Source organism: Jaculus jaculus, chromosome 6 (genome assembly GCF_020740685.1).
Source record: "Jaculus jaculus isolate mJacJac1 chromosome 6, mJacJac1.mat.Y.cur, whole genome shotgun sequence".
NCBI classification, from domain to species: domain Eukaryota; kingdom Metazoa; phylum Chordata; class Mammalia; order Rodentia; family Dipodidae; genus Jaculus; species Jaculus jaculus.
The window spans coordinates 90024755-90045431 of NC_059107.1; the positions used below are offsets into that span (position 1 = coordinate 90024755).

At 47.4% G+C, this 20677-nt stretch overlaps 1 protein-coding gene across 3 annotated transcripts in view; it reads right to left on the reverse strand.

The window, feature by feature from the left end:
* Positions 1 to 20677, reverse strand: part of Vdr (vitamin D receptor) — a 60040-nt gene that overhangs the window by 28826 nt on the left and 10537 nt on the right. For all 3 annotated transcript variants that reach the window (XM_004668543.2, XM_045152108.1, XM_045152109.1), the window contains exons 2-3: positions 11271 to 11353; positions 8394 to 8541 (exon numbers count right to left, since the gene is read on the reverse strand). In XM_004668543.2, the coding sequence (XP_004668600.1) occupies positions 8394 to 8539 (146 nt within the window). In that variant the 5' untranslated portion in view covers positions 8540 to 8541; positions 11271 to 11353. The remainder of the gene's footprint in view (positions 1 to 8393; positions 8542 to 11270; positions 11354 to 20677) is intronic.

Sequence of the window (20677 nt, forward strand, 5' to 3'; positions counted from 1 at the left end):
CTCTGACTCTGCATTGTCTTCTCAATTTTGGAGGCATTGCAAAAAGCAGCTATAAACTTACAGAGTATAATTATCATCATCATCATCATTTAAAACTATGGCAACCAACTCTTCCTGGGCTCCTCAAAATTCAGAGACAAAGGAAAAGGATCGTAGCTGGACAACTGCGGTTTAACATCACTCTCTAAAGGGTGGGTCAGTTTAAGGCATGGAAGGCTCGCTGGCTGGCTCCTCCCCAGAACCAGACTTGGGTCCCAGGACTGGCCTTTTAGGTATGTCTGTTCCAGTATGGATATCTTCTGGCCTGCTGGCTTAGAGGCCAGTTTACTCTCTGTGCTCTTGCTTTCTATGGGCACTTCCACATGTGGTTGCCATCTAGAGTCTGCCCACAAAGAGTCAGGGTAGCCAGCCTGCCCAGCCTGTGTTTGCTTTGCCCTGCAGATCCACACCCTACCCTGCCTTCCCCCTAAAGCTAATTGTGTATGGCTGGTTTGGTTTTGAGAAACAAGAACCTTCCCATTCCACAGAAGTCCAGTGCCTCCATGTTCTCTGAGCCTGAACCCTGTCATCCCCTGGATGGCTGGCAATTATACCCTTGCTCAGGAAGGGGGCCGGGGTGGTGCAACCAAACTAAATATAGACACAGTTTCTAGAAAGCCAGGGGTGAGAGAGGACATTGAGTGGTTCTCATGCCAGAGACCATACATCAAAACATGAAGGAGACAAGGAGTTCATAAAAGCATCCAGTGGCAGGCAGGGGTGGGAGCTCAAGCCTGGGGAACAAGGCCCTGACGAGCAGCAGGTGGCCCCACACCTCTGGGTTCTGTCTGTAGCTGAGAGCCCTAGAGGTCCCAGTGCCTGGGGAAGGGTGTAGGAGCTAACTGACGCCCCAGATGTGAAAGACCTTATGAGGTGAGGGGCACATTACCCAGCTTGAGTTGGTCACAATGTATATATACTGCAAAACCTTAAATACAGACCAGTTCTATCAAATACAGTTCATTAAAGCAGGAGGAAAAAAAAAGACCAACATCATCTGACATGGAAGTTTATATGTGGCAAGATCAAGGTGTTCACAGAGGGTGGGACAAGCGTGGTGGGGCACACCTTTAATCCCAGCACTTGGGAGGTAGAAGGACTGCCATGAGTTCGAGGCCACCCTGAGAATACATGGTAAATTCCAAGTCAGCCTGAGCTAGAGCAAGACCCTATCTTGAAAAAACAAACAAACATCTTTGAAGGAAGGTTAACACTGGTCATGAGCAGAGACTACTTCTGGGAGGACACAGGCCCTTTAACCCAGAAATCCACATCTAGGGATTTATCCTGTGGGTAGATCAGCTCCTGGGACCAGGCAGTGTGGGGAAAAGCCAAAGACAGAACCTGCTGCCCATCATATTATGTAACAGAACCTTCAAGCAATATGTTATGAGTGTGGACAAGACAGAGGAAGGAGGCTGAAAGGGGAACAAGCCTGAAGGAATGTGCTTCAGGAGATAAAAACAAGAAGCAGAATGGTGACTTCTATATATTACCACCCACCTGTAAGTGCACATGTGCACTCACGCACGCACGCACACACACACATTTACACAAAGATCAAGAAGTGAGCAGAATTGGCTGACAGCGGTGACATCTCTGAGGAGGAGGCAGTGAACTGAGAGGTGGCCGGGTAGACTTAGGTTTTGCTTAGAAATCTTTTGACTGTTTTTGTTGTTCTTGCTTTTCTGAGACAGAGTCTCGTGTAGCCCAGGATGGCCTCAAACTCCCTGTGTAACTGAGGCCTTCTGTGAACACCTGAATCTCTGCTTCCCAGGAGTTGGGATTACAGGTGTGAGTTACCATGCCTGGAAAACTATTCATTTTTTGGGGAAAAAAGTGTAGACATTACTTTAAAAATACTCTATCCAATACAACTATTAAAAATTAAAATTGAAATAGCTTATGTTAGGTATGAAACCTTAACAGAATCAAGTTTTATTTGATTCTGAAGCTTCTGTTCTTTATACACACCAAGATACTCATTATGAATCTATCATCTCTCAATCCAAACTGGGGAAGTGATTTTTAAAAAACGCCTCAGGCCCCCTCTGAGACAGAGAAGCCATTGGGTCATTGACAGTCCTGGCTAGACAGTTTGGAAGTGTGGGGAAGCCCTGGCCATGTGTTCCTCCAGCTCTATATTGACTAGATGTAGAGAAGATGCCCAGGCTCTGTTGCAAGTGAATTCATATAACTGAGCTCAGGATAAAGCTCCTCAAAACCATGACCAAGAGGAAACAATCTCTTCTTCACCTCTTTGCACTTGTCTTTCTTGACAATGCCAATGACCTTCCCTTTCCATGGCCTAGCTTCTCACCCAAGCTCCACATAGGACTCTCCGGTCATCCTCAGATGACCACAGTGATCTTCTTTGATCCACATCACAGCATCTGTGGAGGGACACCAGGTGGCCTAGACAAAGTTCTCTTTGGCAGCACTGACTTCCTAGTGAGTCATTTACTTGTGCACATAGCATGCCCTGTGTGGATGCCTCTCTGTCTTTCCCATTTACTCTATTGCATCTAAGCACTTTTCAGTTTTCATTGGCTAGACATTTGCCCCATTTCTCTGCTTCCCTTCACAACACAATTCTTAGAAGCATTACACATATCAGCTAAGTGATCTTTCCAAAAACCAGAACATTCCTTATGTTCCTGGACTATCACTAGCCTACTTTTTACTCCCTGCACTCTGGAAGACCCATAATTAACCAGGCCCCAGAGGACCTTAGGGCCAGCAAATGAAAACACATTTTCCCCACTGTTTTTGTTATCTTGGTGCATGGAGCACTCAGTTTCACAATGACTTTTTTATTTTATCTTATTTATTTAGTTTTTAAAAGAATTTTAGTCTATTTTTATTTATTTGAGAGTGACAGACAGAGAAAGAAAGAGGCAGAGAGAGAGAAAGAATGGGCGCATCAGTGCTTCCAGCCACTGCAAACGGACTCCAGACACGTGCGCTCCCTTGTGCATCTGGCTAGTGTAGGTCCTGGGGAATCGAGCCTCGAACTGGGGTCCTTAGGCTTCACAGGCAAGCACTTAACCACTAAGTAATTTCTCCAGCCCTTATTTATTTATTTTTGCAGTATCTGGGATTAAATCCAGAGCCTGCCACTGAGCTACAACCTCAACCTACAATGTCTTAGAGAGCAGGCATTAGCAGGGAGGAAGATGGAAAATGAGATGTAGATGATGAACTTTTTTTGTTTGTTTTTGTTTTTTGAGGTAGGGTTTTTCTGTAGCTTAGGCTGACCTGGAATTCACTATGTAGTCATAGGGTGGCCTTGAACTCAAAGCAACCTTCCTACCTATGCCTCCCAACTGCTGGGATTAAAGATGTGTACCACCATGCTTGACTGTTTCTTTTTTTCATTTTAGAGAGAGAGAGAGAGAGAGAGAGAATTGGCATACTAGGGCCTCATCCACTGCAACTGAACTCCACATGCTTGCGTCACTTAGTGGACATGTATAACCTTGTGCTTGCCTCGCCTTTTTGCATCTGGCTTGTGTGGGATCTGGAGAGTTGAACATGGGTCCTCAGGCTTTGCAGGCAAGCACCTTAACCACTGTGTCACCTCTCCAGCCCTAACGAACATTTTTTAATCCACTTTCCATGGACACCTCTTAGATTTCAGTACCAACTTTGAGCTCTTCAACACAATGGTCCTTCCTGCATTCTTCTCTGTCCTTCATAACTTTCCCTTTACATCAGACCTTAGACAAAGGAACCCATGACTACACTCATCTAAGGATGATCCATTACTTATACCTTATGTGGTAGATCTACATATTTCCCCTCCTTTGGCCCTTTATTAAGCTCTGGGTCTTCACATATAATCAAAGAAGCTCTGACCATCTACAAGCTTACCTGTGCAGGCCTTTTCTTTTCTTTCTTTTTTTTTTTTTTAAAGTTTTTCACTTTCAATTATTTACTTATTTATTTGAGAGCGACAGACACAGAGAGAAAGACAGAGGGAGAGAGAGAGAATGGGCGCGCCAGGGCTTCCAGCCTCTGCAAACGAACTCCAGACGCGTGCGCCCCCTTGTGCATCTGGCTAACGTGGGACCTGGGGAACTGAGCCTCGAACCGGGGTCATTAGGCTTCACAGGCAAGCGCTTAACTGCTAAGCCATCTCTCCAGCCCCAGGCCTTTTATTCACACTGGAAATATCATTTTCTTGGACAATATCCATGTACTCCACGACAATAGGAAGCCCATGGAACATGGAATAGTTACTAGGAATGGTCCCTATTTCATGACCACAGACCAATAGAACCATGGTCCAGACTTCCAAACTTCATAATCCCCCTTTGGCTTGATTGGTCTAGGATTTTCTGGGGTAACCATAACTAGCTCTGTAGAGTTAGGAGCCAAATCAAACATCAGTCATTGAATGGGACAACCAGTCCTCAAACTTGGAACCTACCCACGAGCCAATACTAAGATAAAGTTCTTGCCTGAGAGCTGCCATGATGGTGCCGAGGAAGTATCTTAAGACAAGGACTTGGTCACACTCACCTCTGTACTCCCAAGGGGATGGTGCTCGACACGGAGTAGGTGCTGGCCACCTTCTGGGGTCAGAATTGTATAAATGATACAAGTGACAATAGAATTCTCAAGCAACTATCTGAGTGGGGAAAAAAATGGGAAAAAAATCCCAATAAAATCTCAATGAAGCAAAGGAGGGAGAGAAGGAGAGAGTGAGCAGCATGGAGAAAAGAAGAGAAAAAATGATATAGATATAGCCAATTTCCATCATTGTGGTAGTTGTGACCTATAAACTCACTTTGAACAGTGGATTTGTGAATACTTCACTAGTGTTCCTGGGAGAAATCTGAGGTTAGGTTCCTGTGAGCCTCAGGTCACAACTAATTCATTAACTTATGAGTCCAAACCTTGATTTATATGTGTTTTCTGTCTACGGACTACCTTACCAACATATATTGTTGATTTTGACGCTGACCCATCAACAGCACTGTGCTCATAAGGGAACAATGCTTGTCCAACACATACTGCTTCTCTATAAGGTGCACCCCTGCTTCCTTGAGCTCCAGAACACCAGACGTCACTTCAGCACTAAATGTAAACTTCACTGTAAGTGAAAACACCAGTGAAGTTTGTTTTCAAATACAGGGGCTGAGGAGCTTGCTCAGCGCTTAAAAGCACTTGCTGCATAAGCACACAGGCCTGAGCGGGCCCAAGTTCAAATCCCTACTTCAAACAGCTGCATGTAACTATTCATGTCTGTACCTCAGTCCTGCAGGGGTCAGAGACCAGAAAATTACTGCTGACCAAAAACAAATAAACAAACAACAAAAATCAACAGTGAAAACATTAGCACTGGGTTGAATGAGAAACTCCATCTCAAAAAAACAGTCAGATGATTGAAAAGAGGAAACTAGTATTTTCTCTGGCCTCTATATGTGTGTACAAAGAATGCATGCATTTGCACACACATGTGCATACACCATACACACATCATATTGCATACCATACCACACACACCAAAAAATGTGGAAAAAAACCAACAAACAAAACCACAGAGTTAAGTCAGTAGATTGTTGAAAGACCACCTGTGGGCTGGGAATGTAGACCACTGGTACAGCGCTTGCCTAGCGTGCCCAAGGTCCTGGGCATAGCACTACAGGTCAAAAAAATTCAAAGAAAGGAGGAAGGAAGGAAGGAAGGAAGGAAGGAAGGAAGGAAGGAAGGAAGGAAGGAAGGAAGGAAGGAAAGAAGGAAGGGCTGGAGAGATGGCTTAGCAGTTAAGGTTCTTGCCTGCAAAGCCTAAGGATCCATGTTTGATTTCCCAGAACCCATGTAAGCCAGATGCAGAAGGTGATGCAAATGCAAGGTAGCACATGCCCACAAGGTGGTGCACACATCTGGAGTTCAACTGTGGTGGTTGGAGGCCCTGATGCGCCAATTCTCTCTCTGCCATAGAAAAATATGAAGAAAAAAACAACAAAGATTCTTGATCACAGTGTGTGAGCTAGAACAGAAGGCATCATTGTCCTCTTGCTCATCCTGTCCTGGGAGCATATGTGTCAGATGACTCAGTACAGCATAGCTCCGTACATGTTCATAAATGACCACAAAACTGTGGCAAGGATTGATTTTGGTAAATTTTAGTAATTGAGAAAAAATTTCAAATATAGGATCTTTACATAATGAGGATCAAGTGTGTGTGTGTTTAGGTACAGACCCCATACAATGGAAGGAAAACCACAGAGATGTTAGCTCAGTCACCAAGGCGGGGAAGATAACGATGGAAGAGAAATGGAAAGTAGGATGAGCAGACAAAGGCAGCCTTTTGCTCACAGCAGTGGCTGGCAGTGTTGGTGCCATCACAGGGACTAGAGGTGAGTGGGTATGGGAACATCATGTGCCCACAAGCAGCACAGCTGGCACTGTTGGCTGTGGTGACACATGTATGCAAAAGTACTATTCCTGTCCCTTCACATGACCTTGGGCATGACAAGACCTGTTCTCTCCCCACCCGGATGCCTCTCACTGTCCTACAGGAGATCCCCAGCCTAGTGGCCTATATGAGGGCAGCAACCATCAGAGGAAGAGTGGTGACTTGACACAGGGACTCTATGAACGAACAAATAGCCCCATGGGCTTCTGGGAATGTTTTGATCATAGATTGGTGACATATGATCTTCAGTGAGAATCCTCACTTTGGCAGCTCTCATATTAATTCAAATTTGATGAAGGAGTGAATGAAAGAAAACATATAAGGGAGAGGTGCTGGTGGGATGGCTTCAGAAACTTTCACTTGTTTTATTAAGGCAGGCTTCCATCAAGGATATCAATGTGAGCTCATGTGGTCCAAAAGTAATACGCTACATCATACTTTATAGTTTTCAAGGCACATTCCTATATGTCATCTCATTAAACTTCAAATTAACATTGCATAGCAGAGCGGTCAGATGGTAACACACACATGCAGCTGGTTAGCTGAAACAGGGAAGGTTAGAATAACTGAGCAAGGACACGCAATTAATTGATGGCACGGCCAGCGCTCCAGTCCCTGCACTTTTGACTTGTTTCATTACCGAGTTGGCTGTCACGCACATCGGCTATTCCTTAATCACTCTGAAGGTGGCTCTCCCACCCCCAAACCCTGGCAAGTAGGGTCCTGGCGGCACTTGGCACAAAGAACCCTGGAAGGCTCATCCTCAACAGGGCTTCATTCGGCCCTGAGGACTGACAGATGTGATGCCAGGACTAGAGCCAGAGATGTTGCTGGTCAGGTTTCCCAGCTCGGGTGCAGCCTGCTGGGCAGCCAAGCAGGTACCGTACGGCAGGAAAAGTGGCAACTAGCACCAGAGGTACGATGTCCTGCTGCACAGAATCTGTATTGCCCCAGGCCTTCCAGCTCCTAGGCAGTGGGCAGATGAGTTAGGAGCCCCGAAGCTACAGGAGAATCTCACTCTAGGGACCTGCACTTGGGGTCATGCTGCTCCCCGGGGCAGGCAAGCACATCAGTTCAGACAAGGCTGGGCCAATCCTCTTGTGTATATTTTCTGGACTTGATTTGTTTTCTCCACCAGTGCCCCATCCTCCTCCCCACCTACCTACGCCCCCAAACTCTTTTCCAGTTGCTTGCTTCCACACTATTCCCTTGTTGATATATGCCCAGTGCTAATTTCTCAAGCATCTCACTTCCACCCCACCATTCATCTCTTTCCAATCCTCCCTCTCTGGCGTTGAGCCTTTCCAGTGCATTCCCCATGCTGTCTGCACTTGCTAGCTTAGATTCATACAAGAAAAGCAGAGGCTGCTACAGGAGACTCGAGTCCTGACTGACCAACCAAGAATGCTGGTACTCCTGGCACTGCCTGGCATTCTGCTCTGGTGTTCAGACCTGGGTCAAGCTGACTATGGGTGAAGAGTTGGGATCAAATTTGGTCCTGTGGCCCAGACAGGGGTGCAATTTCCTTTGTTTCAAGGAAGAGTTTGGATGAGATGGGAAGGCAAATACTGAGGCCACATCGTGGGGCTTGCCTGGCTCTTGGATGAGGGAACTGGGATCTGCAGCAGGAGGAGATTCACTCTGAAGGAGAGTCACATGGCTCAGAGCAGGGTGCTGTGGGTCAAGGGCACAACCACCTCAGGAAGTGACTTCTGAGGGATCAGATGACACAGTTGGAGTCAAGAGGAGGCAGGAAGAAGAAAGCCTTTAGCGAGACCCCTGTTGCTCAGAGTGGCTAAGAGAGCTGCCATGTTCCCGGAACACAAAAACACAAGGGTCCTCTTCAAGGGAGGGCTTGCTCCTTTTCTTTCCTTGCCCTCAAGGGAAGCCGGGGGCAGGCAGGAGGGCAGGAGTTGGGGGAACTCACCTGAAGAACCCTTTGCAGCCTTCACAGGTCATAGCGTTGAAGTGGAAGCCTGTGGCCCGGTCTCCACACACCCCACAGATCCGGGGTACATTCCGGTCAAAGTCCCCAGGGTCAGGCAGGGAAGTGCTGGCTGCCATCGCCTCCATCCCTGCAAGAACAGCAGGCAGGCCATGGCCAAGGCCGGCATCAGTGCCCGAGCCAGCTGGCATCCTTTGCATTGCCATCCACCACCCTGCTGGAGAGCTTTGCAAAGCCGGTGTCTCCCTGAGGCCAGGCTGTTTTTTGGAGCCCTTGCGGAATGGCTGCCCCTCCCAGAGTGTAAGAGCAAGGCTTCAGATCACGTTGTATCGGCAGTCCCTTAGAGTGTGGCATGAGCAGCCTCTCTAGACCCCTACTGTCCTCAGAGCAGAGGTGGTCTACTTCGCAGCACCATCTGAGCAAGCACATGCATGCTGCCAACACTGACTCCACCTCGGCAGCGGATCTGGGCAAGCCAGAACCTCTGTCTTGCCCACTGTGGCCTCCAACAGGCAAATGAGAAGCTCTCTAATGCCCATACCCGAGCCCTTGTCATTCTGGAGCCTGGTCCTTGTAGGAGGTCAGCTCAGAACTAGGTTCCATGCCCTCCTGGTGGTACAAAAGTAATCAAAATCTTTTCCTCCTGCTTTGCAGTAATAATTCCCACAATTTTTAATATCCTTCTGAGTAATGTGAGTCCTATACAATTAATTAACTTTGTTTTCAGAGATGGTTTCGATGAATGAGCATTATCATGTAGACCTGGTTCCACACTTGAGGAACAGCAGCGTGGGAACAAAGGGTGGCGGCACCGGGAAGTGGCCGACTCCTATTTTCCATTATGCAAAGTGGGCCCCGTGGCCTCACCTGCTGCCTCTGACTGCTATCAGGCTCAGAGCTGATTCCAGGGCACTCTAAAATGCTCTTGGATCTGCTACCTCATGGTTCTGATTTTATGTGAACTTTCCTAAGGGTCATTGTAGTGAGTGACCCCTTTAACCCAAGGCAAAAGGATCACTTGGGTCAGGAGGACAATAACAGGAATCCAGGGATGAGAGGTTGAGCACTTACTCCCACCCCAACCCAAGGAACCATGTCCTCTCATCTGCAGGCAAGAGAGGTAGGGTTGACCAGGGAGGGCCATAGAATATCAAAGCTCATTAGTTACTTTCATTTCATCCTCACACCATCTCTCCCACGCAGGTGCTAGCACACTGTGGGTGTGACAGCCCTCACAAGCGAGGCACTTCATTTTGATTTCACAGAGAGCTTTGTGCCAAAGCAAGAACATGGGACAAGTAAGCAAGGATGACACATTGTCAGCTCCAGGACTCCTGACCACACAGATCCATCTCTTAGCCTTCTCTTTTGTCTTTTCTTTCCCTGGGAACCTTAACAAAATAATGGAGACATTATTGGCTACCCTTTAGCAAATTATGCCAATTATGGTATACGCATACATACTTATATGATATATTCATATATTATGATATATGCATGCACATATGTAATATAGAGATTTTATTTATTTATTTAATTTTTATTTGAGAGAAAGGGGAGAGAGAGAGAGAATGGGCATGCCAGGGCCTCCAGCCACTGCAAACGAACTCCAGATGTGTGCCCCCCCTTGTGCCTCTGGCTTACATGGGTCTTGAAGAATCAAACCGGGATCCTTTGGCTTTGCAGGCAAGTGCCTTAACCGGTAAGCCATCTATAGAGATTTTTTAAGACCAAAAGAAACTCCTGAAGAGATGAAGTTGAGCTGGGGGACGCACAAGCCTTATGTCGTAGCAATATCCTCTTTCTTCCAGTGATAGGGAATGTATCTCATTCTTATTAAAATGCATGTATGCTTTGTATGCCCTTCTGTACATATAGAAAACACTTTACTTTCAAAACAATTGAAAATAAGATAAAAAATGTCTCTGTGTCTGGCAATATTGTCCCTATAGACTCTCAAGTCCAAACTGACTGCTTTGAGTACGGAGAACACAGCAGGCCTCTGAGACATTGGTAGGGATCCCAGAGTCCAGTATCATTACAGGGCAATAGGAGAGACTGTTGAGGATGTTTGTGGTTTAACCCCAGGGCAAGCTGAGACGCTGTTTCTCCGAGTCATCATGGTATTGCTACAGAGTCTGGGGCATCCAGGCTCCCCGGCATCTGGTGGAACCAGTGGGAAAAAAGAGTCAACTCGGGGGGGGGGGGGTGGTGAGGAGGAATATTAATCAACCCACTCCAACAAGTGGTCAGCATGATTTGGAACCATTTGGGGGTGCCATGCATGTGAGTCGGAATACTTCAACGCCACTGCATTGTAAAGTATATTCATGCCACAGGGTAAGGCACTGTTTGATAGCAGGAAGTCCTGACCTAGGCCTGGGGGCTCAGGTACCAGCCTACCCTGGATATAAAGGCTGGATTTGGCAGCCTGAAGCCCCTGGGAACAGTACCATTGCAGGGGTGCTGAGAGGAGATCTAGTGTGGGTACTAAGGGAGCCAGCCCAGCACCAGAACCCAAATATGGAGAGGAGGCCCTGGGTCTGAAGGCCTGAAAGGAGAAAGTCCTAGAAGAGACAGACAGAGACCTAGGAGGGCCAGAGAAAAGTAGAGAAGATGGGACAGAAATACAGGAAACATCGAACACACAGGAGGGACCCCTAGAGTACTGGCCTGGCGCAAGCACCCCTCTGAGCTCCCAACTCCACTCTACTTGCCTGGGCTGCAGAGTCTGCTGATGCATGTGCAAAGGCTGGTAGTATTCCTGACCTTCTGCCTACTGCGTTGCAATCACCCGTCCCTGCCCCCTGGAAAACAGGATGCAGGCCAGGGGCTTGTGCCTGCTGAGGACACACATACCTGAAGAAGCAGGGGCAGGCGAGTGGAACTCACTAGTCCTCTCCTGGGGCGAGGCTTCACAGATGTGTCCAGCTAAAAGGACTCTGAAAAGCAGAAGAGGAGACATTTTATCTAATGCATTTTTAACTTGTAGCAAGTCCTTCTAGGAGTCCAACACACCACAGAGGACGTTCCAGATGACATGGGTTCCAGACCAGCCGGGACTGAAGACATACAAGAAGTGAAGAGCCATGCTGTTACTGGCAACTGGATGAGGTGGTAGGAGCTGCGCAGCAGTCAGAACAACTGTCCTCGAGGCAGAGAGCAGCATGGAGCAGTGGGCAGGGGAGAGGGCGGCAACCAGAGCTGGGCAGGTATGAACAGCCTCCTCGGGTAGTCCCTCCTCCTACTCTCACCCTTCTCTAAGAGAAGCCTACTGCTCCCGCTGCCCCACCCCTAGACTGCAGGATGCTCTGGCATGCAGGACCATAGGGCAGCCTGGGAGGTTACTGAGAGCTGGAAGGTAGCGTAGGCAGGATTGCAAAGGAGCCTTGCAGGAGCTAGGAACTGTGCAGGCTGGGACGGCAGCCCAGGGCCCTGGCCTTAGGATGTCTTTAAAGGTACGTGTCGGAGATCTCCTATGTACGGAGACTGAAAAGTGGTGGAGCAGGTGCCATGGGGGTTAAATACAGCAACACACAGCTTTTAAATAGTATGTCTCCTGCCACTTTTAGCTCTTTCTCAACCTTGCTGAACATCTTGGGCATCAGCAAAGGCTAGGGTAGGGCAGAATTTTACCTGCCTTCTCACATCAACCCACAAGACAGACGACATGCACGCATACTCGAGCATAGGATCTCTCTCTTTCTTCCTCCCTGTTGCCAACAGAAACTGAGTGAGGAAATACATACATGCAAGTACCTGACCCTGAACCTTGACAACAGCCTTTAGGACAAATCCTAGGTACAGAAGGTCCAGTCCTCCAGCTGTTTCTGATCTTCACAAGCCTCTGTCTCATAGTAGCCTGATTAGGCAGGGAAGAAGATAGTCCAAGGGGCCTCCAGTGCTCATTGCCCCAGCCTGACCACACAATGGCCTATGGATTTGCCAGACTCCCTTACTGCTCCTCATGCAAGCTAAGGTGAGGGAAGTGGGTTTAGAAAGTACCATTGCGTTCCTGTCCCCAACCCCTAAAGTTTTCAGAGGTCAGAGGTGACATTCAGGTTAGACCACCAAAACCAAAGTTCAGAGTGCTATGAGTTAGTGGGTGGTACCAAGCAAGGGCAAATGAAGGCAAACTTATTGCAATGCCCAAGGCTTTCTGTGACTCCTGCTAACGCCTCCCTTTCCCAGTGATAGCCATCACAGCAGACACCTATGGCTCTGTACTGAGCCTGGCTCCAAGGCCTTCATGCTACTCACTTACTTAACCTCCACCACACCCTTGTCACAAAGTCACTGTATGATCCCTGTTTTAGGGATGGGAAAACTGAGGCTCTGGGAAGCTGATTGTCTCACGCTTGTGTTTGAAACTAAGGATCTTAGCTCTGAGTCTTTACTGCATTTCCAAAGGGAACTCTCAGCCATTTCCCTAAGCCTAAGCCCTGGACATCTTTCATGTCTATTAAGTCAGAGCCATGTAGAAGATAACCCCAGATCATGAGGGAAGTGAGCTGTGGATCTCCAGACCCAGGGATAGCAGGCCTCAACCAGAATCACTTTCTTCCAACCAGTCCTCCATCTCCACTGGCGCAAATCCTGTTCAAAGGTTGATTCCCTCCTCCCTATTCAACTTTTAACCACAGGATGGTCCTTTTGGGAGAGGGTAGCCCAGAGTTAGCCTCTAGGTTCAAGTTCAAGTTGACTGGAAAGTGGGACAAAGACACAAGGGGAAAAAGAGGCAGGTGTTGGGGGAAACCCTTTATCTTCCTCTTCATAAGTCTCCATACACCTATCAGCAAGCATGTTCTGAGCACAGAGAACCTACTGGTTTGTCTGGGACTGTCCCCAGAGAACCACCTCCTCCTGACTCCTGACCCTGACCCAGTCCCGACCTCGCCTTAGCAAGGAATGAGATCACACAGTTCCTGTCAGTCACTGATGTCACAACCACTGCCTTCCCTGAACTTCTGTCTGCCAGCTCACATGCAGCCATCTTCCAGCAGCTAAGTCTCTGGGTTCTTCTGGACTCAGTTTAACTACAGTACACAGACTAGAACCTCCTCGGGGTCCTGAAGGTGACAGAGCTCAGACTGAGAAGGACTCAGGAGAAGACAAGAAACAGACCACTAAAAAGTCTTCCCCAGGGCTGCAGAGATGGCTTAGTGGTTAAGGTGCTTCTCTGTGAAGCTTAAGGACCCATGTTCTCTCCAGATCCGTGTAAGCCAGACACACAAAGGTGAGGCAAGAGCAAGGTCTCACATGCCCACTAGATGGCACAAGCATCTCCTCTCTCTCTCTCAATCTCTCTCTCTCTCTGTCTCACAAAATAAAATGAAAAAAGTCTTTCCCGGCTCTGAAAGTATGTGACTCCAAGACCAGAATTCTCATCATGAGGAGGCCCTCAATGAAATCCATCCTCTAACCCCTCAGATGATTCCTAGAATACACGCCTGAGGGAAACCCAATCATCTTCAGATGCCAATGATCAGCAAAGGCATAATAACATGGCTCCAATGAGCCCTAGGTGGAGAATGGGTGCCTACTAAAGAGGTCTTCAGCCAGTTTTGGAATACAGTAATGACATCTAGGCTTTTTGTTGACATTGGCTCAAAATGCCTATTCCTTTTAGAAGGAAATGGAAAGCCAAGCAATTCCTCTGCAACAAAAGGAAAAATCTAGTTTAGAGAGATGGCTTAGTAGTTAAGGTGATTGCCTGCAAAGCCTAAGGACCCAGGTTCGAGTCCCCAGTACCCACATAAGCCAGATGCACAAGGTGGCACATGCATCTGGAATTTGTTTGCAGTGGCTAGAGGCCCTGGCACACCTATTCTCTCTCTCTCTCAAATAAATAAAGTATTTTACAAAAGGAAAAAAGTTCTTCCTCAAATTAGCATCCCAGGGTGAACCACACGTTGGGCTCTTTTTGGAGTAGGCAGGCCTGTATGTCCGCAGCCACTACTACACATGGACGTGTGTGCACACATCCTTCTCCCACTATTTCTCATTTTACCACCCTTTCAACTACATCCGGGGTGAGTGGTGCATGACCCTCCCAACTTTCTATTTATTCTGGAATATAACTGAGGCACAGTGAGACCGGCCAAGGAGTTACACTTTCTTCTTCTGCACCATTCTCACCATATACCCACTTTCTTTGTCCAGAACTATCTCAGCATTATCTCCTAGAAGTTGGGAGACATGTGAAATACAAGAGGGAAAGGAGAAAAGTTGTGCTGTGTAAATAGACCTTATCCAAGCTATGTCTTTCCCTATTGCCTCCCTAGATCCTCCATGGATTAAATATGGGGCAAGAATGATTAGAAATTGTATTTTGCTGACTATAATTCCCAAAGTAAAACTCAACAAATAAGGATCATTCACTTAAGAAAATCACATATCATCACCTAACCCAGTCATCTAAAATCCTGTTTAGAATATTCTAGTCAGTTTTCTAGTCCATGCTTGGATATTTTTCATGATATGAAACTATCTGCCATGGCAATCTACTGCCCTGGCATGACTGTCTGCTTAGAAAGTTTATCACTCTACACAGTTTATCACTCTGTGCCAATGAAATTGCCCTGTAGCTAATTGCTGTCCTAGACCAGTTCTTTTCAGACCAGAACATGAACCTTCTAGGCCATTCACACAGGGTCTCTTGGGGAGGGAGAGGAGGGGGCACCACATGGATCACTGGGCAAGTTAGAAAAAGAGGCTCATTCCTCAAGATACTTCACTACCGCCAGTGAGTCAATTGTCATAACAACCTGACGGTCTCCCACGCTAGGTTGGGAGTGGGGTAGTAAGTTGGAAGTAGAGGAAGGGGGTTTGGGCTGCAGTTAATTTTCAGTCCCCACAAACTTCCCAGGTGTGATCACGAGTTTCACAAGGGCAAGAAGGAGGAAGTGAGCACAGACTGTGTCTGCTTCCAGGGCCTCCACTGAGGAGGACAGGTTTCTGCTCAGGTGAAGGACCATGACTGCCTGGGCTCCCCCAGGGCTGCCCATCACCTCTGTCCCTAGCATCACTGCTCTAAGCACATTTATTATGATTACAGAACAAATTTAACTAACTGAATGAAAGGAAATTCAGCAGCTGATGGCTCAAGAGTTATCAGGAGGGAGTTTGCCCTAGAGGTGGTTCTTAGCCCTTTTGGAAATACAGATCTGAGAACATGTAAATGTCATGGACTGATATCCCTACAGCATAAAGGGGCAGAGGCTCATACCACAGGAACTGGGCTATAAATTCCCATTCCCCAAGACTCGTTCTTGGCTGACCAACCTATCACCCTTCTGCGTATAAGCAGCAGCATCTCAAAGCTGAGCAGAACTTTCAGGTCAGAGGCCCCAGGCAATGGGGCCAGAGACATGTAGCTTGCTTAGATAGATTTCTACTTCTTATCTGCAACAATTATTCCTGCAAGCTGCTTTTTTTTCCAGTGGAAACTCTGCCTTCAGCTTTGTCAACAAGATTTCTAGGCTGATTACTGCTCCCCAGGTAACTAGCAAGAGGCCCCATCATTGCTGGAAAGTGTGGGTAGCTGAAACATAGGGTCTTGGCCTCTAATGTTTGAGGTCTGTGGAACAGGAATTGAACCTAGGATCTTGGACATGCTAGGCAAGCACTATACTACTGAGCTATACCCAAGCTCCTGCCTGATCCGTGATGGTGGGCTCTGCCTAATTTTATGTACTGGCTACATGCCAAGGCCTACGCTAGAAGCTGGAGGTGCATGGCGAACAAGACATGGGCCCTGCCTCCTTGAAGCTTACAGTCTGCAGGGGAAGACTAACAGGACCCTTTGATTCAATATGACACAAGCTAAGGTGCAGATAAGCACGAGGAAGGACAGGAGCGAGTAAGAGAGCCTCTGGCCACATCATAAAAGCTAAGAGTAGATTCTTGGAAAGATGCCCCTCCCTCAACCTGTCTATGGAGACAGGGAAGAGCCAAAGAGCTCAGTGTGCCAGTGATGAAGGAAAATGAGGTTCCAGTAAAGGACACAGCATGTGTGAGGGCTAAGAAGGCAAAAGCATGCTTAGGGGAGAGACCAGTCCAATATGGCTGGAGCAAGTTGGGGGAGAACACAGGAAGACATGAACCAACATACCACAATAATTTGTTTTTTATTAGGGACATACTTTGTACAGATATGTCATGTGTTAATATCATCCTTTCCCCTGTCCCTGCCCCCATTCCATGTAAGCCCTTTAGGAAGTATTCACCATTTTTGTCTTCTACCAAGTACTTCCAGTAAACCCAGTGACTCATGAATACCAGGAATTCAGAATTGTTGTAACAACATTCTGGAGCAAAAGACCCCATTCAGATTCCCATTCCAGCCCGAGTGTGACAAACAGAATAAAGATAGGCTCACTGGGTCACTGAGAAAGGATTCCCAAGGCTAGCCCAGCAGGTCTCTTCTGAGTAGATACCGAGAGTCCTTGGGAAATTCCTAGCCCTGATATTAGAACCAGCAGTCATGGAGCTGAAAGCTCAGCTCAGCTCAACAGGGAAAAAAGTGATAAAGAGAAATCAAAAGAACAAATGACTTTTAAAGAGCAGATGGAAGTTGGTGAAGAGCTCAGCTGCCATTTCACTAGTCAATTCTTCCTTCATTCATCAAGTTGCTCAGGGTATCCAGATATGGTTGCTGGGCACAAGAAGTGCTGATAACACCTAGCCTCCCAATTGCCAAATGTCCCTCCGCCAGGCCACTCAGCCCACTCTGCTCTCCTGGCCAACAACTTCATTTCCTGGTTGTCAGGCATCATTTTAAGGAAGGACACTGGGCACAAAAATACATGATGTTCACAAACAACCAGCACCATGGACACAGGTGGCAGGTTCTATATAGGCACCTGCGAACCCAGGCAGAGACCAGATGTCCAAACTCATTGCTGTCTGATACACTAGACTCACCTTAACCTCAAAGCTTTAATTGCAGATAATCTCTTACATCAATATATCAGGCCAAATACCTTAATGCCTCTGGAGGATTATTCCCCTTAGCCACTGAGTGGTAGGAAAAAGTTGTTTCTGCCCTGATTTAATATATATTTCTAGGGCTGGAGAGATGACTTAATGGTTAAGGCATTTACCTGCAAAACCTAAAGACCCAGATTCTTTTTTTAAAAAAAATATTTTATTTATTTATTTGAGGAAGAGAGGCAGACAGAGAGAAAGAGAGAATGGGCATGCCAGGGCCTTTAGCCACTGTAAACGAACTCCAGATACATGTGCCCTCTTGTGCATCTAGCTTACGTGGGTCCTGGGGATTTGAACTGGGGTCCTTAGGCTTCGCAGGCAAATGCCTTAACCGCTAAGGCATTTCACCAGCCCAAGACCCAGATTCTATTCCCCAGTACCCACGTAAACCAGATGCACAAGGTGGCACATGCATCTGGAGTTTGTCTGCAGTGGCTAGAGGTCCAGGTGTGCCCACTCTCTCTTTCCTCTCATAAATAAATTAAAAAAATATTTTTTAAAACTCTCCAAACCATAGCCCACCTTTCCCAGCTCTGTCCATTGGCCATCTTCCTCTTCCTTGTTTCTCTTTGGTACCCAGTGGGGGAGATGGAACAGATTTAATTCACAGAACAGCTTTCAATGACTACTGCCCCAGGACAGGGGAGGAGCTAACCCCAGGGTCTCTAGAGGAAAGATTTCTCCCTCCTGGCTGTCAGGGACCTGCTGCCAGCTGGGCCTCTGTACTGGGCAACAGAACTGCTACTCTCTTCAAACTCTTCCCAGCTGAGGCAGACATGCTGGACCAGGTCATGGAGCAGGTCAGAGCTGGTTCAGGTAGATGGCTGAAGGAGAAAACCAGCTCCAGCGGCCTGACTGCCTCCATCAGGCCACTGGAGTTGCTGCCAATTGAGCAGCTGATGGGCAGGCAGCTTTCTGGGGGAGGAAGCCAGCAGCAGTCCTTTCCACCCCTGGGGGGAGAGGTAGTTGCCCCTTCACCCACTGTTCCCCTTCCTTTCCCAGGATTCCTCTGACCTGAAGGAAAAAAAAAGCTCTGCAGGCAGGCTCTTTGGGAGACCCCCCCCCCCCACCCGATTGAAGTTTAACAGAGTCAAAAATAATTCTCTTGAGTGAGCTATTTTCTGCCTAGCTTCGGAATAATAGCTCAGGGTGACAGGCAGTGGGGGTGTGCTGGGGGAGGAAGTTGGCCATGGGCCATCATCTGTTCAGAGCCCTCCTTTTGCCCACTCCAACTGGAGCCACGCTGTGGAGAGGGTTGCTCCCTCACTGCTGTCTGCCCCTCCTGGGGACTCAAGGTGGGGAATGAATGTGGGGAAGGCCTGTGAGAGCTGCAGTGTCATCTCCATGAATGGCTCTCGCTGTCTTACAGAACGGAAGGAAGGCAGAGGAAAAATACAGAGACTTCACCAAGTCTCAAATAAAGTATACTAACAACCACTTGCCATTCTCACAAGACCCTTGTACCCACAGAGATAAAACATCTCCACATATGTTAGAAAAATGTCACAATCTATCAAAATATTAGCTATCATTTTGCTATTATTCTCCCAGGTTTTGAAGAGGAAGAATAAATTCAGGAATAAGACAGGAGCTGCAAAAAGACACTTTGATGGCTGGGAGAAAAAAGCGCTTGTCATGCAAGCATGAGGAACTGAGTTTGCGTCCCCAGCACCCACATTAAAATGTTGGGTGTGGTGACTGTACTCCCAGCACCGAGGAGGCAGAAACAGGTAGATCCCTGAGATTGATTCACTGGATGGATCAGTGAGCTCCACATTTAGTGAGAGACCCTGTCTCAAAGAATAAAGTAGAAAGAAATTGAGAAAGACACCACACACACACACACATCCACACACTGCGACCATTGTCCATACCTGCTCAGGGGTTTATATTTACACAAAAATAAAATAATTTTTTATTTAGCCAGGCATAAATCACCTTTCGTCCCAGCATTCAGGAGGCAGAGGTAGGAGGATCTCTGTGAGTCTGAGGCCAGCCTGAGACTACATAATGAATTCCAGGTCAGCCTGGGCTAGAGTGAAACCCTACCTCAGAAAAAAATTTTTTTTCTTTTTTAAATGAAGAGACATGAGCTGGAGAGATGGCTTAGCAGTTAAGCGCTTGCCTGTGAAGCCTAAGGACTCCGGTTTGAGGCTCGATTCCCCAGGACCCACGTAAGCCAGATGCACAAGGGGGCGCACGCGTCTGGAGTTCATTTGCAGTGGCTGGAGGCCCTAGCACACCCATTCTCTCTCTAGCTGCCTCTTTCTCTCTCTGTCTGTCGCTCATAAATAAATGAATAAATAAAGAGACACCTTGAAGGATTCAGGTGCAGGATTGGCTCTCTGCCAGCAGGAGGCCTCCCAGCCGGGAGGGGGGAGAAGTAGCCGGCAGGGGCTGGGAGTGTGCTCAGTGGTCAACTGCTTGCCTCGCACACATGAGGCTCCAGGGTTCCAGCCCCAGCACCACACACAAGCACAGAGGCCTTTGATAGCGTGCATGGTGAGCAACACATTCATTTCACACCTTCCGCGGGTGGTTGGCTTTTGCTGTCTCTTGCCTACAGTCCCTCTCCTGGACTGATAGCTTCTCCTCTGCTGTGGCCTGTGATGGCCTCTAACTCACTATGTAGCTGAAGATGACTTTGAGCTTCTGATCCTCCTCCTCCCACCTTCTGAATGCTGAAATCACAGGCGTGTGCCACCATGTCTGGTTTCTATGGCAGAGGGGCATTGTGCATGCTAGACAAGCACTCTTCCAGTGGAATTGCTTCCCCAGCCCTGGTAGCTTCTTTTTAGTTTTTCTTATATAAATTTCCTTCTAATGCCTATGGGAAAATCTTTACTGAGTAGAATGAGTTTGGGAGCCTGAAAGAGAGGGAAGGAGGTAAGGGAGAACTTCATGGAGTGTCAATCTAAAACTTTCATTCTTTAGGTGACTTACCACTCACCATGCTCTTCTTCCATCATTGTTCTAGCTGCTTGGATTTCACACCTCATTGCTTTAATAAAATATTTGAGCTGGAGAGATGACTTAGTGGTTAAGTCACTTGCCTGTGAAGCCTAAGGACTTAGGTTAGCTTCTTCAGGTCCCACGTAAGCCAGATGCGCAAGATGGCACATGCATCTGGAATTTGTTTGCAGTGGCTAGAGGCCCTGGCTCACCCATTCTCTCCCTTTCTCTCTCTTTTTCTCTCTCTCTCTCCCCTGCCTCTCTGTCTCAAATAAAAATAAAGATTAAATAAAATTCTCATTAATAGCCAGAAAAAAATAAAT